Below are 22,867 nucleotides of genomic sequence, written 5' to 3' on the forward strand. Positions count from 1 at the left end.
GAGATGTACTTTGCGAAGCGTTATGCGTGGCGCGGCGGCGCGGAGCGCGAAATCGTACGTGTTCCGATTTTCCTTTTTTTCGTACCCGATATTAGCGGCGGAACGGGCAGGAATTTCAGGAATTCCGAGACGAAAAGCCTCGTCATTGGGCAGATTTCTCGATTCTTACTAACGCGAAATTCTCACTCGGGGCGCGCGACTGCGCATTGGTCGTCCTAATTGCGGAGTGAAATGACGATCGGGGCTCCGCCGGTGATAATTTTATATTTTCATTCCCGCGCCGGGCGGACGTGAAGATTTGTGAGAAAAATCGAGCCTCTGAATGCAAACTACATTTTCCTTCTCGAAAGTCGCGCGCGCGCGCGCGACGCCGAGGAACGCATTCAAATTCAAAACTGACTAAAAGTCGTTTCGAAAATTTCCCGGAACGCTCCCTCCTCTCTCTCTCTCGCTTACTGAAGAAGAATGGGGAAGAGGAAATCGTTGTCTCGTGGCATCTTTCTCGAGAGGATACAACAGTTGAAAAGAATTTCATTGCCGAGGCATTTCGTATGCGTGGCAGCAGCTCGCTCGAACTACCTGTACGCTCGCGAGAAGCGGACTTTTGTTTGCTCCCGCTCGTACTGCTTCCTCTCGTGACTAAGCCACGAGGGAATAGTTTTAGTGATTGGCCGTCCGCGGCTGCCAGAAGCACATGCGAGTCTCGAGGTTTTCGTGAACCCCGCAATAAAATCGACATTAAGCATCGAAATGCGGAAAGAAACCGGAGATAAACAAAAAAAATCGAATCCAAAGAGTCTTTCAAGGAACTACGAGCAAAACCATTCGCAAACCCGACTCAAGAACCTGCCTAATTACTCCGGACGAAAGATTCTTCAAAAAAATTGAACGGAGCGCCGAACAACGAGAAAGAAGGTGAAAAAACCTTTCAAGATTTTATTTCCCAAGGCGTTGCAAGCCCCGCGGAAAGTTCGAGAGGGCAAAAATGAGTTTGCTTTTTATCTCGAAACTGTACCGAGTTCTGCTTGTCACGCGTGGGTGATCGACCATCCCACATTCGAGCCTCATCGTATTTTCACACTTGTAAGAGTGCCTGCGATAAACGTATGAGTAATGAAGCCGAATGAAAGGTTCGCGGCAGACAAAAGATTGTCGCGCGCAGGCCGCGAGGGATCGCGAGGCGACAAAGGTCCGAGGCTGCGGCCCGCTTTTTTTCCTCGATATTCGATAGGCGCGTGTAGAGCTCCGCGCTCTTCTCTCATTCCTCGCGGAGCGGCCTCGTGCGAAAACCCGGCCCGGAGAATCCTCGAACGAAACGGTCGCGGGCGCGGCGGCGCGCGCGATCGCGTGCCGAGGATGTAACGACTGGTAATAAGCATAATATATGGACAGCGAAGCAAGTGGACTCTCGAATCATGTGGGTGTTCGGCATCGTGCACCGGCACTACGTTAAATTGAGTGCACGAGCCCGCGCGCACGAGAAAGGACCACGTACGCGAGAGCTCACGGCGCACACAAAGATGCGGAGGGCGCGCGCGCGCAAAAGCAAACGAAGCCTGCGACGCCTGAGGGACTTTTCATGCTTCCCGATCTCGGACAATGGTCGAGTCAACTTCGAGGACGGACGGATCGACGGCTCGACACGAGCTCCGCGTGTACGCGTGCTACGCTCGGTACGCAACGTTACTTGAATGGGGGAAAGCACAGAGCACTTTTGTCAGTTATCAAAGTGCCTGATTAGCCCGATTTTACCGCTGCGAAGAAACAACGAAAATTGCTGTATTAACTCGTAGCAACGGTCGCAGATTCGTCTCTCCTGTCGCGGGCTCATTGCCAAGTTAAATGTGCCTAAAAAATGAGCTTCAAGTTTTTTGTTCGGTCATGCACCGAACCGTAGCTGTCTAATTTGTCGATTCGACGACTTTCGTCGGAGTAGGAAGCAGCAGGAAGAGAAACCGAAGATCGATTTGACGCTTCGGAACATTCGCCCGCTAGACTTGAAAAACGGGAATCAAGTTTTTTCCGCTCGTGTCTTACAGGGGCGCGCAGAGCGAGCGGCGTCGTCAGCTCATTACCGGAAGAGTCCTCGTTTCGGCGTTAGGGATGCTGCTCCGCGACGAACAGAAAAATAATTATTAGCTGCGACCGGGCCAGCGGGGAATACGAATGCAAAGATATTCCGGTCGCGTCGAGTCATGAATTCGTCTAGAAGAAAAAAAGAGAGACGCGCACGAGAGTTCGGCGTAAAAGAGCTGCCCGAGATAAACGGGGGGACTCGTGTGCTGGCATTGCAGGGGAGGCAAAGAAAGCCCTAGAGAGAAAGAGGGCGAGATGAAGGAGGAGGGGGAGGGACCCCCATGTGCGGAAACATCTGTCGGCTTCGACGACGTATAAATAAAACGCACGAGGTTCGCCATTCACTCGAGTGTGTGTGTGTGCGTGTGTGCCACCTACTTCCGATTTCGAATTCACGTTTCTCCTTCTTTTTCTTCTTTCTCGTTTCTTTATTGAAAGAGATTTTGTTCGAGACCGAATGGCACATGTGAGTGGGGATGGAGGTAAAAGGGTTTCTCGCAGGGTGAGCGAGACGAGGCGAAGCGTGGCTGCGAGCGGACGGACACCTGGTCAAGCCTAGCGAAAAATTTGAGACGAGAAAGCACCGAGGGCACCGTCCCGAGGGGAGAAAAACAAAGATTTTTTGAAGTTTTTAAACGTCGGAAAGGATCGAAGCGAATGAAAAGTTTTCCCGGTGCGGAAGGCTTGCCAAAAACATTGCGGCACGAGCCTCCAACGCAGACCTTCGATGGGTCGGACACTGCACTCTTTATCCACGAGGTTGACGCGTCAGAAGGCTTTCGTAGGGGGTGAGCGCTCGGCGCGAGCAGACTTCGAACGTACTTCCGGCGCTGGCACGATATCCCGCTCTCGTAACGACAAAACGCTCCTTCCCCGAAGCGTTAAAGTTGCTCCGGGGTTTCTGGAAGCCTCGAGTTCCCAGACGACCTTGGAAAAGCCCGCGTGACCTCTCAACTCGCGGAGCAGAAACCGCTGCCAAGTTCAGTTCAGAATCTCAATATCGCGAGGGTGACTCGGCCCAGAGGATGAAAGCGAACTCGAGTGCTGCGCAGAGAAGTTAAGGAACACCGAGTGGACACCTGGCCGCCCGACAATCCCAAAACAATTTGGACACCCCGCCGCGAAACGGGACGACGCGAGGAAGCGGAAGAAAACAGAAGGGCGAGCTGCCCGAGTGCAGGCAGCCCATTTTACTTGATGGGGTTGCAGCAAGAATGTTCGAGGCTTTTGTGCTCGAGGCTCCCAACTCTCGTGCTCGTGCCATTCTTAAATCCTCCAAGGGCCAAACCCGATCTCGAGCGATGCAAGATTTTCTCTGCCATTGAAACTTCTAATTACATTCTCGTTCGTCCTTCCTCCTGTCGATGGCGTCGAAGATCAACGGATTCGTGTGGAACGTGAACCTCAAAAAACTTTAAGCCCCGCGAGACCCCGCGTTTCGGATTCCAATGCTCCTCGTTTTCCGCAACTCCATTTTTTCCTACTCTTCCTCTCAGGAAAATAATGGCACCAGCAGCACAATTTCAACCACGCGGAATACAAAATTTAATGCGCGTCGAAGCCCTTTGAGCATCAGGACTCTAGTTTAATAAATTCCCCCTCGAAATCTTCGCCTTCCTGTCAAAATATAAAAAAAAACCCTGGAGGAAGCCGTGTTTTTAAGGAACTTCGAAGCACGCAATTTTCCACGCAAATTTTTCCTCTTGGAACTCGATCGCGGAGCTCAGGCGCAGACCGAGGAGTATTCCAAACGAGGAAAAGCACCACGAACCTCGTCCCCCAAGATTAATCGAGCTCATAAACAGCCAGGAAGCTCCGCAGCGCCATCGAATCTAATGAAATTTGGTAATCCGCTTGTGAACGAGTGAGCCCTCGCATCGAACGATCGCGCCGCAGCATTATCGTCGACATCGAGCACTCCAGCTGCGGCTGAGGGTGCGACGAGCTCAGGAGTGTTCATCGACTAGGAAAGAAATCGACGCTTTCCATTGGTCGACGATCCATCAATGATCTCGCACAATCCACTTGTCCAAGGGATGCTGATTCCACGAGGAAAGTGGCACGCAGAATCCGCAGGCGGAATTCCTATGGCCGGATTATCGACCGTCGCCTCGACTCGGGGGGGTCTCCACACCGGGGAGTGATTTAGCGTTCCACACGCGGGAACGAGGGATGGAGCGGTATTAAAGTTTGATGCCCTGCGAGGGGGTGCAGCGCAGCTAGGAGAGCTGCGAGGCTTTGGCGATGTGCTCGGGGACTGGAACGTTGCGACTGCTCCGGAGGGGACTCCTCTCGTTTACGGCGGAGAGGCTTTACTCGAGACGAATGCGTCTGTGCGACTCCGACGCGCAAAACTGCCTTAAGGACGAGTCGAATCTGCTTTTTTCCAAGGGCATCGTCAGCGTCAGGCTCCGCGGAGCGAAAAGTCGCGATCGACATCTTCCGAGCCCCATTTTTTCGTGCTTTTGGACGAAGATGAAAAAGTTTTTCGTCTCCGGATAATGGAGAGTTGAGAAAGCTAGGTTTTGAGGCACTTCCTGTGCGGCTGCGAATTTCATCTCCTGCGGCTCGGAACGTCGAGCAATCGTCCCGGGAAGCCATCACGTTTCTGAGTGTTTACGATTCCGAAGCGGACAGTGGTGAGGGAAAAAGTTGATTGGATTACGGATCGATGAGACGGAAAGGTTCCCACGGGAATGTTTTTCTCCGCTGTGCGCGTATCTCCCGAAAGTGTAACCGTAACCTCGGTATGCTTCGGTGGAATCGGATCTCCGGTTCTCGCAGTTAGATAATGGAAAGCTGGCGGGTGAAGCGCTGCGACGAAGGAGCGATCGAAGCGTCATTCATACTCGGAACTGCGATCCTCATCGTCGATTGGTTCTTATCGATTGGTACGTTTCTGCGTGAGCTTGAGAAGCACAAGGGCCGATCAGGCGGTTCGCTGGCTCTCGAGTCATCCGAACCGAGCCGCTTCGACGTGGACACAACGCCGCGGGGAGACTGAGAGAGAGCCGCGGGAACAGCGTGCGAAACGTAGCGAAGCTTGCCGCTGGCTTCCGTCGCGGAATCGACGAGAAGCCTTTGAATTTCGAATGAACAAAGGACCCTCGAGAGCGCTCGCTAAGGGAAAGAGACTTCCCACTTCCTTACCAACGGCGCAACACCACCAGACGGATAGAGAGGTAACGAGCGCTCTCAGCGTTCGCACGATCACGAGAATGTGGCGGGGACAAGACGAAAAGGACGAATGAAACGAAACGGAGAGCTAAACAACGGCGATTTTCGCAAGGCCCTGAAACTCGTGGCCGGTGAAAAAAGGACCACAATAACGCCGAGCATCGCCACCCGCTATTATCTAACCGCAAACTCGGCGCTCTCTCTCTCTCTCCCCCGCGTCTCATCGAGCACCCTTGACAAAAGGCCACTGCGGCAATTTAGCATGCAGCCTCGAGTTTCTTTCTAACGAAATGTGAGCAGATTTTAGTGAATCGACGAAAAGTTTCGACGAACACACGCTTCGGCGTTTCCGCCAACGTTTTCATACCTTCCGCCGCGCAGAGTTTCATTCGGAGCGTCAAAAAACCTGCGTTTTGTTTAATTTTACTTTTTATCGTTGCTTCGGAGAATTCTTGGCCTGCGAGTATTCAGCGAATGTTAGAGCCGCCCGTCGTAAAATGTGTGAAAGAGCGGAACCATCCCGCGCTACGAGATGCCACAACTGCGTGGGGTGGATTTCAATGAGACCAGCTGTGACGTGTCTCGGATAAAGCAAGTGTCGCAAATGTATCTTCGGGCTGCTTTAGAGCCTCGTTAATGGAAACCCACGCGCGAAACGTGTTTCTTGTAATTTGTACAATTACCTTCCAGTTACCGTTGCGCGCCCGCGCGCGCGCGTGCGCGGTAAGACGCGCGACGGAGGATAAAGAAATATTCAAACTCATGATCGATGCGAAATGGATAAATGTGTCAAGCTCACTTACGATCTCGTGTGGGACGAAACGAACGATAAAATTATTCAAACAAATATTCACACGCATCGTTAGAACTCGATGGACTGGAGCAAAAATTGTATAGAAAAAAAAAATCGAAGAAAGAGCGACAGACTCAAAGATCCTTCGACGAATCGATGAAAATCTTCAGCTCCTTTAAACACGCGACAAAATCTCGTCGATCCAATCTCCCAAACAAATCGATCAGCCACCGTTTCCGCATCTCCGATCGGAGCGGGCGATCGCAATCTCAGCTGCTCGTTTCACGAACGGAAGCTCGCGTTTTATCTTCGATCGAATGATCTGAGCTCATCGGGCTATAACTATGTTTGCACTGAAGCATCACCTCCTCATGCGCATGGAATACTATACGGAGCAGCCGCAGACGCAACAGTCGGCATCAATTATCGTCGTGTGGTTATCGAGGTTACACTTCGCAGTGGATGCAACATCGAAAGCATTCGCCGAGTGTCGCACACGCGAGTGATAATCTCCGCGGAGTCCACGGAGAAAACGGACTCGTTTTTATAGTGAGGAATGTTCACCATTTTTCAAGAATTTTCAAAGCATTTGACCACCGGGATTACAAACAGCATAGTTTTTTTGAATTTCACTCGTCCCTTCAATTCTGAACAGCTTCATATGTCGATAGCGAAAAGTGATGCAGGTCAGAACTATATTTCGTTTTGTTCTCGAGTGCTATTCATCGTGCCAAACTGACAATTGACGATAAGTGGAAATGTTTTGCAGATCACAAGTTTTCACTGTCAGCACAGTGAATTCTACGATAAATATCGACCGAATACGTGTGACATATTTTACCATAAATATAGTTTTTTACAGGGTTGCGCGAGCATACTTAACAGTATAAACATTTGAAGTGACTGGAAAGATTTCTTACTATGCTTGCAGAGAAAAAGACTCTTGAATCTTTTGAATAAAGGTTTATGGGTTTTTTTACTATGGTGGATAGAACAATTGTTATTATTGCTCTTTGAATTAATGCAGCAATCCAGGACGTTTATACGGTCCCTGAGATACCGTTTTCTGCGATCGTTTTCTTCGCGAGAATTTTTGGAAGGAATTGACGGATGAAAATTGTAGTTTTTACTATTTTTTTTTTTTTTTGGATCTTTGAAAATGTTTCTCGCAGCATCCGAAGCTTGGGAAAGTTTTTTAGGACGCATAAAATTGGGACGCGTTCCTCGTTAGCGGAGAGCGCGAGTGCGAAGAGGGGGGCAGGTTGGGGGGGGGGGGGGGGGCGAGAGGATAAAGAAACTGCGACAGAAGAGCTTCGTTGGTGGTGTCGAATATTTACAAACTTTTCGGGGCCTTCGTCGAAGTCTCTCGAGTTTAAAAGACATCGCGAGCTCCTTCGGTAAAGGTCGTTGGCTCAAAAATTCTTGGAGCCTCGTATTCGTGCCCACACAAAAATTGTTCAGCTATGAAAAGAATGTCGAAAGATTGTGAGATCGTGGATGGTGTCCGCGGAGCACGGGCGAAGGAGAGGAAGATTATTTGGGACCGGGGAACATTAATTTTCTTCGTTTTTTATGTCGCCTGTGTGTGAAATAAAGAAATGCAAATTACAAGGATCTTCACAGCGAATGCGAATTATTCGAGATTAATTATCGGCGATTTTCATCGAGCGGATCTTCGCTGACATGCCATTCGAGAAAAGAGAGACCGAGAGTCTTCCAGGACATTGAACTTGTCTGCGGGACTGCCAGAAAATCGCTCACCACGATTGTGCATGCATGCGATTTGGACGATTTTATTGAGACAATCCCAGCTTGTTTTTCACTCTTGTGAGTTTACTCAAACGATCTTACGGTCGAAACGTCTCCTCGGGAGTTCTGGTAGCTCGCGGGAGCGAGAACCGCATCGCTGTTTCTTGCACAAGAGTTTCCGGTCGTCCGGGAAGCTGAGCAGCTGCCGACTCCTCGAGAGCCTCGAGTTTTCTCGTCGCCACTCCGCTCCTCGCCCTCTGTTTTCATCGAAACTCCTTTATTTATCGGTCTCGCGGACGCGGACGCGCAGCAAACTGGATATCGCGAGTGTGTAAAAACGCACGTGGTGCAGGGGCCCCGCGCACAGGTGAAGAAAGAATAATAACGTTAGCAGCGATGAAGCTCGTAAAAGTTGGCGAGTAAAAAGCGATCGCTTCTTTGGGACACTTTACGAGCCGCGAACGCGTATTTTTCCTTCCTTTTTCGCCTCTTCGTCTCTTTCCTCCGCCTGCTCGATTCCTCTCGATCTTTCTCCGGGCGGCGACGACCGCGAGCGCCGAGTTCTCAGAGCAGCAATCATATCCCTCGCGGAGAAACGCGAGAGTCTCACGCGGCGAATCTTTGGAGACAATGAGCTTCGAGATTGAGTTACGTGCGTGCTTGACCTGGACGGATTTCGAAAGGGTCGGCGGATGAGAAGGTCTCGAGAGGCGGGAGCGAACCTTCGCGGTGGGTTCGCTGTTGTCCGCGTCGCAGAAGCTTCCTTTAAGCTCCACCAAATGTACTCGAATCTATCAATCTTCAGAAAAATTTCAGCGCCACTGGAGCTGCAGGGTCCAACGAAGTGATATTAAAAAACCCTTCAATAATTCCAGTAATTCTACTATTTCGTTCCCTGCCAAATTCGCAATTCGCAGTTTTTCCAAGCTGCACCGACGCTCTCCAGTGAAATAAAAAATTGGTGAATTATTACACATTATTTTTTTTCGTTCGTTTCGTTGGACTCGAACGCTCCTAAAAACTGCTTCAGCGTGTCGTAAATTCCGATCCTTTTGAATACCTGCGAATTATTTTTCAATTGCTTCGATTCGCCAAACTTTCAGGCTCGTTCGACGACGTCGCTGCCGCGGGGACTGCGCGGGGACGAGGATTATAAATGATGGGACCTCCCGCACCCGGAGATTCTTCAAGCTCAAGAGTCCTTCGGATTCTCCTTCGAGGGAACTCCTTGACGAAGAGAAACCCTGTTCTTAAGATCGAAGGCGACGTCGAATGGGCGCGTCTCGAGATATCCGGGCTCCGTGTGGCCACCCAGTCTGATAATTAGGCCAGTACAAGCTTTTTCACTTCGAGATTAATTTCATTCCCCTTGCCTTTCGAAACGTTTATTGCTCGGATCGTAAACGACGCGTGAGAAATAAGTTTTTTTTTAATAGTGCGATTCACACTATTTTCAGAAGCCGAAGAACCGAGAACTTGGAGACGGAAACGAAGAGCGTTTCGACCCGCAAGAACGCCGGACACTAAACTCACGCCATCAAACCTGCTAATTGAGCGTGGAGTCCCACTGTCAATTGGGGAAAAAAAACTCAAACACTTTTACGGTTATTAAAGTAGTTCGGCTCTTCGATAAAGTACGAGGTCCACTTTTTTTTGCCGTATAACTAGTTTAAGGTCCCCTGGTGACGATAAGTACGGTTCCGGGGCCTCTTAAGGGGCAAAATTTCGGATTAGGTCATTTACAATTTCGAGCTTTCAACACCCTATCCTATGGGAGAAGTCACAATAATGTTAAATGTGAAAAAGTTGTACGGTGCTTCGAAAAAGTGAAGAAAATTTTAAAAAGCATTTGCTTACGGAGCTTTTAAGAAAGAACGCATGAAAAAACTTTAGTTTTTGACGCCTCGGAAACCGATGTCAGTCATTACGTTGGACTGCTCTGGCAACGGCTGAACGAACTTCGGACGAATTCGGGAATCGCGGGAATTTCATCAAATTTATTTTCCAGACTGACTCACGTGCTCTCATTCGTCTAGTATAGCTTCGCTTTTTTTAACGAATCGATCATTCCTTTTTCTCGGTGACATTAAACTTTCTTTCGCACAATAAAAATGTTGCCTAGGTCACGTGTATTTCAAGTGTCATTGATACCGCGACTCGATCATTATCTAGTCAAGTTGAAGCATTAATTTTATCTTTTATGATATTCTTAAAGCATTTTATTTTATTCTTGTGATAAAAATATTCTCAATGCAAGTGTTTGATTATTTTATTAATAATTTAGACTTGAATTTAATCAACATAAAAGTAGTTGTGAAGTTGACTAGTCATAGAACGGCCGAACTACTTTAAGGAGGGTGAATCGCGACGATACAATATTGCCATGCTAAACCATGCTAAAAATATTAAGAATTTCAAAATGACAATTAATCAAATTTGGTAAATGCATTCTTTTAAAATGTATAAGACAAAATATACATTTTTTAAATTTTTCTACCACATAACTCTCGAGTAATTGAACACTAAAGTTCACGTGTACAAGCATAGAGTTTTATACATCAGTTTTACATCTCGTGCAGAAGAAGTTCGATTTAACGCTCAATTATTCGCGGTAACCATGTGGTAAAAAAATTTGAAAAAAATTGTGTTTGTATACTTGATGTCTAAGAATGTTATGACCAAATTTGATCAAATTCTGATTATTTTGATTTCGTGATCCACTCTCGTTAAATGACAGGGATCAATAACGCAACAACATTCGCCTTTTCCAAATTTTTCCCGCCCAAACTCACGATTCCCCAAATACAAGGATTTTCACTTTGAACTGTCGCGTCGGTATCTACGTGGCATAATTTTCCGAGTTTAAAACAGACTCCGAGAGGGATATCGTTCGATCTCTCAGACCCAGGAAATCGGTACAGACTCAAAGTACTCGCGACTAATGTGTTCGGTGGTCTCGAGATTGATGATGGTTCGTTGTCAGGAAGGCTTGCAGTTGGCTCAACAAAATATCGAATGTTCGGAGCGCGAAGAGAAACTGAGAAAAATTGTCAAGTTTTGCCAAAGGTTCGAGGATGAACTGCTGGTTTCTTTTAAAGAATTGAGAAAACGACGGAGAATTTCTGCATTTGGAAGGGCCCGAGCTGCGAGAATCGCCATGTACCAACGCCGATGCGCCGCACGCTCCACTAAAGTATATGAAGTTATTCGTAGCTATAGAAGTTGGCGAGGGTGCGAACGAAATTCCGCTACTGCGAACGCCTCCCAAGAGGTTCACCGGATCGCGTGTAACGAGCAGTCGCTTCTCGTTCGCTTGTTGACTCGCCGTGTGTCTTGCCAGCCAAGACCACAATTAGCGTGCCAGTCTCCTCGCAACTATTCCTTTAAGGTATAAATCTCGCTCGGAGAGCGTACATTTTCGAACGAATTCACCAGAATCGAGCACACTTTTTGTCCGACTTTTTTCCCGTTCTCGACGACTAATTATTTCATGCTCGCGGATAAAATTCTTCTTTTTTGTCGATTGATCTTTCCACGCTGAGATTTCAATCGATCATCGACGACCGTGCAGTCGAGGGACGACTGGGGCGGGGGGAAAGGAAACAATTTTCAGCAGTTATCCTTCGAGATTTCAATCGTCGAGGATTCCGAAATTTCGAGACAACGAGAGGGAAAAATATTTCCAAAAATATCGAGCCTTTTTTTCATCGTAATTACAGAGAATTTGAACGAAAGCTACAAATTTGTGGGATCGGGACGATCAAAGTTGTTGGCTTTTGTGAAAAGAATCGAAGTTTTAATTTCGTCATCGTTTTTGTAAGATATCCGTGAGAGGTTTCCATGGGTTCCGATCGGATGATCGTTCGATTGGAATCGCAGCATCTGCCTGCGAGGCCGCCCCCTCGACGGTGGTCTATTGATCACAAGCCGCATCGAGTGCGGGGGCTCACTTCCTCATCCGCCTGCTTTTTTTGCTTCCGAAGTACTACAAAGTTGCGTCTGTATCGAAATAAAAAGGAGTCGTGCGCGCCGGAGCTGTTGCGTGAAGAAGCAGCTCATGAGCGCACGAGCCCTGGATCGCGCGGGCGAGCAGTGCTCGATCGGCACGCAGGACGCGTGTGTTGCGCCAGAGCAAGGTGCGAGATATAGTGGGAGGCGGAAAAAAAGGCGCACTTCCGCTAATGGGAGTTTTGTATCGATTCTCGGTCGTGCGAGCTCGACAGATGGCCCATCAATTTTTTCACTCTTAAAAGCCCTTTCGAAACTGTACACTCGATCGCTTTTTGCTACAATGAAAGGACGCACGCGTCGAACCATATTGTGCGAAAAGTACGAACGAAAATCTGTTGCAGAATCGATCGAGTCGATCGATTCGGGCGTCTTCGGGAACGAGGAAAAATAAGTTTAAAAAATGAAAATAATTTACAGTGATAATATCATTGATTAGGGAGTAAAAATCGATCATTCGGGCACGATCTACACACGGAGAGAAAGTTTCACTAAAAACTACTATGGTGCCATAGAAGTAGGCTTCTATATCGTTAATATTTATTAATTCTTACGAACATACGTAGTAATTTTTTGTGAGGCGACTCGATGAAAATTGATGAGTGGTGTCAAAATAAATACATCGGTACGCATGTATATTATCGTACAATCGCGAATGAAATTCTGTTATTTACCATAGTAAATTTCTAAACACTTTGGCGTATGATCGATGCTTGTGTTCGAGCTCCTCAAATTTTACTACGTTCAACTGTAAAAATTTCAATTGTGAAAACAGTACTAAGTATATGAAAACGGCATAATATTTATACTTGTCATCGTCGAGTCAACATAAATTTTACAACGTTTACTTGGTGAATCATGTTAGGAATAAATAGCACAGTTTAAACCTTTGTCACAGCAAAAAATACGCAATTAAAAAATTTTCATTCAGAATTGACTCGGAAATGACAATATTTTTGGTAAAAAGCTTCTAAATGGGCGACATAGAACCCCAAAATACCATGGCAGCATAGTAATTCTTACTATTTTATATCTCCGTGTACCTTAAAGTGAAAAATTCGAAATTCCAAGGCGCCAGGAGTTACGTTCGCAACTCTGTTTTCCTTGGGCATCTGTGGACCCATGCAGTGTCGGAGGATCCGGCACGCGCCGGATTGGTTTCTCGATTGAGGATGAGACACTTGCCAAAGGGTCAAGTCGAGTCGGCCGAGGGGTGCGGGAGTGCATTGGCCACGTGGTCACGTTCCACGGGGAGGCTCTCTCGAGAGTGTGTTTCTTTTAATTTGGGGTGCGGCGAGCGTCGGACTTTGAACGAGGAAGAAGAATTTTTGCCTCGGACGTGAACCACCTGCCGTTCTCTCCAGTGGCCGGAGCCGCGGTGGGGCATGATTTTCGATTTTCTCCCGTTCGAGTTTGATCTACGAAGGATTTTTGGTGGCTCGTCAGGAAAACGGTGCGGGCGTTTTTCTCCCGACGCGGCACGTTCGCGGCTTAAAAATAAATGCTTTGTTTTCGAATCGTCGAGACTGAAAGTTGGAGCGCGGCGTGCGAGGCCGAGCAGCGAATGAGTCTCTCGTTAATCATCGCGTTTCGGCGCGCGCCTCCCTCCGGCGCAGATCAAAGGAGAGAAAACGATGATTCGTTTGATCGTGCAATGGGACGTTTGACAGGAAGCAAGCGCTCGGCGCAAAAGGAGGGAAAAAGCGAAACGAAAATTGCATCGTCTTCGCCTGGTGGGTGGCGCTCGAACAGGACACGGAATGTCCGAGGGTCCATTAGGACTGCGGCCAAAAGCGGAAGCCCATTAGCCTCGAGAGCATTTTTTCCATAGCGAATTTTACTTTCTCTCATTCCCTGTCCATTCCGAGTCTCGCGGTTCGTTCTCGGCGGCGGAGCTGAATTTTGCGGAGATAAATTGTCTCGGTTCGTGTTCTGTTGCGACGTGGGCAGAGACTTCGAATTTTGTGATAATTTCATGAAAAATTGCCGCTCCAGTGGCGCTCGTAAGTTTTGATGAACGAAAAAAACGCTCCTCGCGGCGCACTCTATTTTTTGTGGCACTCGAGAACGAAAATCTCCGCGCGCTGGCGCGCGCGGATATCGCGGGTTTAAAAACAGCGAAAGCGGGCTTTTTCGTGCTTATGATTTATCGCGCGAATCGTCGAAAATAAATGCAAACGCACTCGATCGTCAGTGCGCGAATCTCTCTCGAGCATTTCTGCCGTGCTGATTATTCGAGTGTGTGCGATTCCGCTCTCTTCCCCGACGCTAATGTTTCGGTGGTGCTCGCCGCGGTGCGAAATCAGCCTCCGATTCGCGAGGGATCAGCAGTCGAGGGGGACGATCTCCTCGAGTGTGCAACGCCGGAAGAAAGAGCGAGATAAGCGCCCGCCGCGTAAAGAAAGTTTCCAACTCGGGAGGCTCGCCGGATCTCGGGGGCTGATGTATCGGCGCATGTTTTTTCGAATTATGACAGCCTCTATTAATAGGATTGCGGCGCGGCGAGCTCGTACAAAGCATCGGAATTTATTTTCATTCCCGGGGCGCCTGACCACGCTGCGAGTATGTAAATACAAAAAAAGCGGAAGGTACGTCATGAAAGTGGAGTTTAAAACGAAAGCGAGAAATGACCACGTTGAAGAAAATATGTTGAGTGGTTAATGGAAGAAGTGAGTTAAGAAAATAAGCTTTTCGGCACGTGTTTGCTCAAAAAACGCTCCCCGATCATCTCCCCCCCCCCCCCCGCGCGATTTTCCTCCGTTTTTCTTTCTTTTCAAAATCGAAGTGTAAAAAAAGATGAAAACACGCTCTTACGGTTTGGTGGAACGATGATTTTCGGATAAATAAACTTCCGAACGACGAGCAGTTTGGCCCCAAAGCTGGGGCGACGAAAGCCCAAAGTGATTTTACACGCCCCCTTTTTCTCGCTGTCGAGAGAAAAGAAAAAATGTGTATATATGTACCAGTGGGAGGTCAAGAAGGAAGATGCTTCTGGGAGATTAGAAAAATCTCCGAGCCGGCCGAGTCTCGGCGATGGGGCGCCGGGAACTTTGATCTCCTCCGGAGATTTCACGACCGGAAGTTCACGGCAGAGCTGATGCGCGATAACGATCTTCAAATGCGGGACAAAGTGCGGCGCAGGGCAACGCGAAGGGGAGGAGAAATGGAAAAATTATATTTAGAAAATGGGAAAAAATGCTCGGGCTACAAAATCGTAACGAGAAGTCGTTAGCGTGCTCAAGTGTGTCGCGCACAAATGTTTATTTTTCGTACGACACTGACGCAAGAATCGTGAGAAAATAATCCGAAAAGTCGGCTCAAAAGTTCGTTCGTTAATTGAGCGTATCGGAGTTATTCGCGTTCTGTAATCGCCTCGAAAGATTCAAACGATCATCGAACGCGCGATGTCGAAAGAGCAGCGGCGCAGGCGCTCCGAAAGCACGGGAAAGTTGGAGAGCGAACGCGCTCGATTCGTGTCCGCAATTAGCGCAGATTTGAGAAACAATATCGATCGAAACAGTCGCATTTTTCATTAACATTCGCTCAATATATTTATCGCTCGTTGTGCAACCGCGGATTAATTACACTCAAGGTGACAAACTTGTCCCAGTTGCAAATTTATTTATACACGCGCCTTGATGCAATGACGGAAAAAGGCAAAGAGGACGATTACGTTGGCGGCTGGCATCACGCACGTGGGAGAAAAAGAGAACGGTGAATAGGAAGAAAAAAAGTGAGATTGCCAGTGTGCGAGAGGAAGAGAAAAAAACGCTCGCACCGGTGCGAGTTATTGTGAATCATAATTAATTCGCTCTCTCGCCGATGAGAAGCCACGCGATTATGAAGATATTTAAAATGACTAAATGCTTTAGTAAATTGCCACTCGTCGCGTTATTCTCACCTGCCAAGGATTAGAAATGATTCAACGATTTTGCGAGCTGAAAAATCTTCTTGGGCCTCAACGTTTCGTCAACGCTCGCTTTCCTATATACGAACATTTTTTCGTTTACTCATTTTAATTGGAGTAAGCGCTGCACATTTTCGTACACTGAAAACAAAAATCTAACGAACATCCGCGCTGCGATAAGAATAAAAATAGTTCATTTATCCGAATCGCTGAACTTTTGTTTGTGTGAATAAACTAAACGAGTGAAACCAAATCTCTTGTTCGGAGAATTTTTATTCTTCGGAGCACAAAGTTTCTTATTTGTAGCCTCTATTTTTTGCTGGAATGTAACATCATCACGGAGATTCTTCGATATACAATTATTTTCGTAGCAACAAAATATGACGTTAGAGCAACCCCAATTTCGTCACGTAACCCTCAAATCAGTATCTAAATATATTGTGAAATTTGATAAATACTTTGTGCATTTGGTAATATTTTTGAATAATTAATTTGTGCACTTGGACTTTTCAAAACGTTTTTATTTCGTCCATGAATGTACGAAATTAATCTTTTTACGAAACGAGACTTTTTAGGAGTAACAATTCCTTGGTAATCGATTAGAATTATTTAAAAAATTGAGAAATCAAGTTTCATTATAGAATAATGGCGAAATTGAAGAAAGGAATTTTGAGTTCTAGACACTTTCGTGGGTGCAAATTTGCACCAGTGTCGCGTCCACACGGGTTCAATTGAACATTGCCAAATTTTGTTCTATGTTTTTAAGAATAATACACAACCAGCTGCTAAATATCTGCTATTTTTTGCTCCCTTGGCAAAGTTTCTCGTGAAAAATCGAGTCTGCGCGATTTTTTTGTGGTTCGAAGGTCACAATGAGACGCACTCTACGGAAGAGATAATTCGAAGGAAAATCTTGCGCAAGGATTTCTCCGTCCATCGTTCTTACCCTCGTGGCGCATTCTACGCTTGGAATGAAATTGAGTGTGAAATGAAAATCGGTTGAATCTACTACTTAGCTCACGGAGAGCCGAGCTCCTCCTCCTCGCTTTAATCTTATTTGGTTGGAATCTGAGGAAAAGGCCTCGATGCTACGACAATCCAGTGACAAATCTCCGGAGATGAGACTTTCATGGCAGTGTAAAGAGCGATTTAATAGAAACAAAAATGCTCGTTTTGATGGCTCAGTTGGCGAGATTCCGAGGAGCAAATATAAAAGCGGAGAAAATATCCGTCGATTGTTGTTCCTTCACGCGCATCGAGCGGCCGAGAACGAAACGGTGAAATAAACACTTCGGGGGATCGGTTGATCGGGAAGATTCTCGATAATCTTGAGCGGAAATCAAAGCTCGTAAAATTCAATGCGAAACCGATGACTCGGCGGTTCTCGCGATGACGAACGTTTCTCAGGAGCTGGGCACCGGATTAAATGTGGAAATAAAATGTAGCCGAAGTGATTCGGCGAGGTGAGAGCAGCTCCGGGAGGATTCTCGGGCTGAGAATCCTCTCAGGTGTGATTCCAAGCGCGTGCCGATCTCCCACTCACCGCCGGATCTTTCCCTTCCACCCATTTCCTCGCGTTCCTCACGCTTTTGAAGAGCCGAAGCGATTTCGTGAGTTCCCAGTCCCCCCGGCCGCTGGCTTTCTCAGCTTTTTCTAAATCGCTCCGCTCCAGAGAGTTTCCAAGTTTTCGCGAGCCGATCCGCGAGCGCTAAATTTATCGGGGCGGGGGAGCGCAAAAACTCGTGCTTTCTAAAAGGTCATCGCGATCGAACTCGAGCGACGCCGGTCCACGGAGGCTGCGATCTCTGCTTTCGGGTGTCTTCTTTCCCCTCGCCATTTTTCTCGGCGTTGCGCAAGAGTGTCAACATCTTTCGAGTGCTGCGGGCCCCTCGGCCAGCAGAAAGATTGAAATTCCCCAAACTCAAATCAGCACGAGCGACGCTCCAACGAAAAGACCATTTTTTTCTTGAAATTCGACTCCGAAGCACTTTCGGTTTTTCAACTTCGCGCCCAGTTGAGTCTCGGAAGAATTTCTTTCCGCGGCGTACGCTGCGGACCTGACAATATTCTCTGGCGGGCCTCGGCTCGTTTCCGGCCGGCAGCAGTTTTATCGCGACTCACGCGATACGCGTGTTACCTGCTTCGCTCTGTACGGTTCTGTGCGGACGAGGCGAGCCGCGCGATGCGCCGATGAATACGAGACTCTCTCTGCTGCAGGTGTAAAAAGACTCTGGGAGCCTCATAAAAATAACTGGCGTTCGATCGCCTCGTTTTTATTGCCCGCTTCAATCACGTGCGCATTAAGGAGGGCTCCTGCTGCTTTAGAAAATCGATAAAATCCTTTTTCCCCTATCCAACTTTTCGGTAGGGTTTCGAGGGTATTTCAAAAGTGGAAAAACATTTTTTTCCTCTGAGAAATACTCGTTTGTGCATGCTTCACGAGCCAGGTCCGATCGTCCAATTTTCTCAGCGTTTTCATATACATTTTCCTTCCCCGTGAACCTATGAAAGCCGAAAATAATGCGAGATCCTATATTTCAGGCAGGTTGCAGTGATATTCTTATTCTTTAGAAGCGTTTTTTTAAAAACTCCCTAAAAATACAGAATTTCGCAGTCTTTTCGGGTCTCTATAGGTCCGTGTGGAAGGAAAATGCGCATGAAAATGGTTTAAAAAATTGGAATTTTTGTCGCAGACGAAAACGTGTTGGAAAACGCGGCTTGATCGATCGCTGGGAAAGCTCTGATTCGAGGTCGTAGATCGAGAAAGCTTTTCCCACCGACGTCGTCGATGCCAAGCGAAGAGGCCTTCCGTCCGTTACTCGAGAAGCGAAAGATTCCTCGAGACGGAGCTCGGACTAGGAACCGGAAGTGCGAACGAGCATTCTCACGAGCAGCCTGCTCGCAGCGCGATGTTTATCGACAGAGATCCAAACGTATTGAGTTCCGGAATGGCGAGTGTCTGACTCACGAGCTGCGAATATATGCTGCCGCGATAGAAACGAGAGTGAGAAAGGCCTCGAGGTATTTGCAGATTACTCACGCGAATTATCGACCTCCGAGGTTTCTCGAACGGAAGATAAAAAGCGGCAGGAACTGAGACGACGATGGAATCGTTACGGAACAGCGAGAGCTCAACGCTGGCTGACAAAAGTCGCCCGAGTTTTTTTTCTCCCCGACGTCACCAAAGTTCTCGCGATCCTGTAGCGCCGAGTTTTTCCGGCACGAGGCGCGAGAAGCAGCCAAAAAGAGTGAGATCGCCAGAAAAGTCCTGCGCTCGTCCACGTCAGCGGACGAAATGAACCGTCAAATTAACCAGGAATCCGAATACCGGGGCTGGTGTGCGTGCGAGAAAATAATGCGAGGAATTTTCCTCGCGCGTGAATGGACGCGGAGACGGGATGAGAAAGTACAGCGGATTACGCGCCCGCTCTCTCTCTCGCTCCTTTTTTTCCCGGTGCATTCCAGGAGTTCGTCGATTTTCATCTCATTGTCGTCATCGAGGCTAACGTCAACAGGCATGCAGCATTTTCCGGACAATCGCTTTCCGCAGCGACGAGGACGTAATTTGGCCGAGGATTCGTTGGGGTTACGCCTTTTTTCCTCCGACAAATAAGCTTCCTTTCTTCCCTCGCCTTCGACCTTTCGCTCTCTCAGTGTGCGACCGCCTTAAAACGATACTTTCGAGTTCGCAGATCCTCGCTGCGCTCCCACCTCGACCTTATCTCGTTCGGAGCTCCTTACAAATTCGTCGCCCCCCTCGCGCCGAGCCCCCCTCCACGAGCGGGACCGACGAGCGAAACAAACTCCGGAGAAAACATCCCGCTTCTCAGCCTCAACGAAAAAAAGCCTGGGGAAGAATGAACGGACGCCGGAAAACCTCGTCGCGATCGCAGACTATTTTTTCGAGCTTCTTTCAACGATCCCCGGTAACCTTTCAGAATTACAACTTTCCTCGGAAAAGCCTCGAGGGCTCACTCTCATTCTCACTGTCAACCGTTTCTTTGTGCATTCAAATTTCATCATTTATCGTTTTACAGGGGGAAGAAAAAAAAAAAGAAAAAAAAAGATAATTCTACGTGAAACGGCGTTCGAGTCACTTTGACAAAGCAGTTTCGTGAAATTATATTTATGCAAAAGTGGAGGATTTCACTGGTCAACTTGTGACTCAGCTTGGGAAATAAATATCGAAGTTTTTCAACTCGCAACGTAGCAATCGCTTTTTGGGAAAAAATAGCCAAATTATTTCGATAATTTCCATAATAAATAGTCGAAAAAGAAATGTCAATGTCAATATTCTGAAAGTTTTAAGAATAAATATTTCAAGAGAAACGAGAGTGTTTTGAAAAATGGCAGAATTAAAGAAAAAGAAACGGAGATATTGAGAATAAAAATTGATAAATTTATCAACTTTTGAAAAATTTAATACTCCAGTATTCGTAGACTTGAATATTTACGGTCGTTCCTCATTCGGAATAATGAATTCCGACGCCACGAGAGAGTCTAAGAAGTTTTTAAATACACGATTTCTTATCGCGATTAAAGGGGCGCAGAAGCTAGTTGCAATTAGATGGTTCATGGTTATCGGGAAAGAGGATTTAAACGATGGGGAATATGCGATATTATGAAGAAGTTTCTTACGCGATTGCGCGAGTAAAATAATGCGGTCGTAGTGTATATTTATGTACAGGAGAAAAGCGAGTCTTCCATTATCGTGATTAAAACTTATTCTTCTTCTGGAAGTTTCTCCCTATTTCTTGCCTCGCCGCGTATCCTCCTCCTCGTGCTCCTTTATCGTGAGATAGTTTTTATTTTAATACAAAAAACTGTATACTTCGGGGAGGGACGTCTTTCTTATCGCGGGGCTCGGCAAGATTTAACGACACTAGAGAGCCCTGGGTGCACGCGAAACGCGACGAAAGGGTTCCCGAGCGCCTCCGAACTTCCATTTCTTCGATATTTTCTATAGAATACGCGCATATTAATCTTGGAAGTATCCCGCTGTTTGATCAATGGCGGAAACTACGAAGACGAGCTGAAGACTTTTTTTCTGGGCTAGGCTGTTTCAATTCTGTGTCATTGAAATATTTTTCCAATATTTCGTTCCGCACTCGATATCAGTTGAAAAATTACTCGCGATAAATTTCGCGTGGTTTTATAATTTTTCGTGTATTTTGGGAAAAATCGAATGAAATATGCATCGAAATATTTTTCGCACTTTATTCGTTATTTCGTTATTCGTTCGAGTCGCTAAATTTGGTCGAGGAATGGAACGTCGATACTTTCGCGAAATTTCTCCGGGATTGCGTGGGAATTTTTGTTTCATCGATTATCGAGATAAACGGGCACTTTCGAAGAGAGACAATGCCTTATAATTCGATGGAACATCCGGGTCGAGTGAGTACGGAGAATCTATAATAATCTTTGTAAATAATGGAGGAGACGAGGACGAGCGCTAGAAAGTTTAATTTTTGTGAAAATAAATAGTTCGAGTAGGACGCCGCATGTCGCAGGAAAAAACCGACGAACGCAATGATTCGTAGGAACGAAAAAGCCACTTTTCGGTGTTAAAAATCGGGAGTGGAATTATTCTGGGAATCTGTCGACGCGTCGAAGTCGGAAGGGTTCGGAGAAAAACTGGTAAACAGAAAAGAAACCTTGAGAAAACGAGAAAATTACTTACTTTGACAGTCGATGTTGGCGGCGATAAACGCAACGATGAGAAAGATCCACTTCATTTTAATCGATTGACACTTTTCCATTGTTCCGAACAGAGCACTCAATAATTGTAACGAAAACAACACAATAAGTTTTGAAGTACCGTAAAGTTCAAAGAAATCGACCTTTGAATTGGTCGGGAGAGAAAACACTCGAAAAAATAAATAAACTGTGCACACACGGAGAGTCAAATGAATGTTTGTATTTGTCGCGGGAATGAGATTCCGAATGTTTTTCGTAGCCGTGCTCACCGACCACGTGGGAGCGACTGTGCTTGCGCGGACCTAACTGTCCTGTTAGCCACTGCGCTCTTCGCGATTCCCCGGCGTGTCATGAAAAATAAAATGCGTCGAAGCGGACAACACACGGAACGAGGAGGCACGGCACGATTGGACGAAGAAAGAGGAGCACGGGGAGGGGCGAGCAACCCTTGTTTTAGCGCCTCTTACGTCGTGCCTTCTTCGCCACTTCACTTTTTATTTAAGCTCTGCTCCACGAGGCGCCACTAAAACGGTCAGCGTGTTGAGGCGCGGTCGAATAATTCCTTCGGGATATTAACCAACTTCGTCACATTTGTTCTTATTCGTGATTTTGTTGACAAACAAAAATAAAAAATTTCAGGAACTCCGCAATCCTTTTTAGGGGAGGGAGGTTTATTCCTTTGGCGATGAAAATTTAAATCGGCGTTTAAATTTACGCATGTATTTCGTCTCAAAAATTTTTTCGATGTTATTGTACGTTTTTACTTTTCGAAAATTGGTAAACCAAAATTTTTAACGACGATTGCTGGCATTAATTTAAGTGCGAATAATAATTAATTTATTATTATTGTTCATCAGGGATATTCGCAAAGGAACAATTATAATACGAGTGCAGTTAATTTTGTTATTAGATCGTGGAAAAATAGTTCGAACGATTTCTGAAGCAAAACGTCTCTCCGTGCTCCTCGCGCATCGACGTCCCACGAGGGAATGCCGATTGTTGAATGAAACTCGTCTCTCGATGCCTCCTGCCCCTTTCCTTCTCACTACGCCTCCATACTCCATACTCCGAGTTTGGTATGGTATAGGCATACAGGTTGTTCGCACTCGAGCTCCTGGGCCGGGGACGCAGCAGCGACGTGGGGTCGTGACGTCACCGCATGAATCCCAGAACACCGCATCTGGCGACTCCCAGTGGCCTCGGCTCGAGCCTGAGGTCTTGGGTTAAAGTCCTTGAGGGCTTACTTTCAATGCTATTTCGAAAAGAAACGATGACGAAAGAAACTTTTTTAAAACGATACCATACGCACCTGAACAACCACCAACCGATTGGACGAGCTGAAATCGATTTTAGTAATTTGTAAAAAAGGTCAAATGACTATAAAACATCAGGCAAACTTAGTTTCATGTCACACTTAAAAACAACTTAGCAGCTGGCTTAGAAGCATGTCTGATTGATCA

The 22,867-nt window shown here is 46.9% G+C and overlaps 1 protein-coding gene across 2 annotated transcripts in view; it reads right to left on the reverse strand.

Moving 5' to 3' along the window:
* Positions 1–22,550, reverse strand: part of LOC122414844 (uncharacterized) — a 63,188-nt gene extending 40,638 nt beyond the window's left edge. For both annotated transcript variants that reach the window (XM_043426446.1, XM_043426445.1), the window contains exon 1: positions 21,391–22,550. In XM_043426446.1, the coding sequence (XP_043282381.1) occupies positions 21,391–21,469 (79 nt within the window). In that variant the 5' untranslated portion in view covers positions 21,470–22,550. The remainder of the gene's footprint in view (positions 1–21,390) is intronic.
* Positions 22,551–22,867: the final 317 nt, after the last annotated feature.

Source organism: Venturia canescens, chromosome 8 (assembly GCF_019457755.1).
Source record: "Venturia canescens isolate UGA chromosome 8, ASM1945775v1, whole genome shotgun sequence".
NCBI lineage: Eukaryota > Metazoa > Arthropoda > Insecta > Hymenoptera > Ichneumonidae > Venturia > Venturia canescens.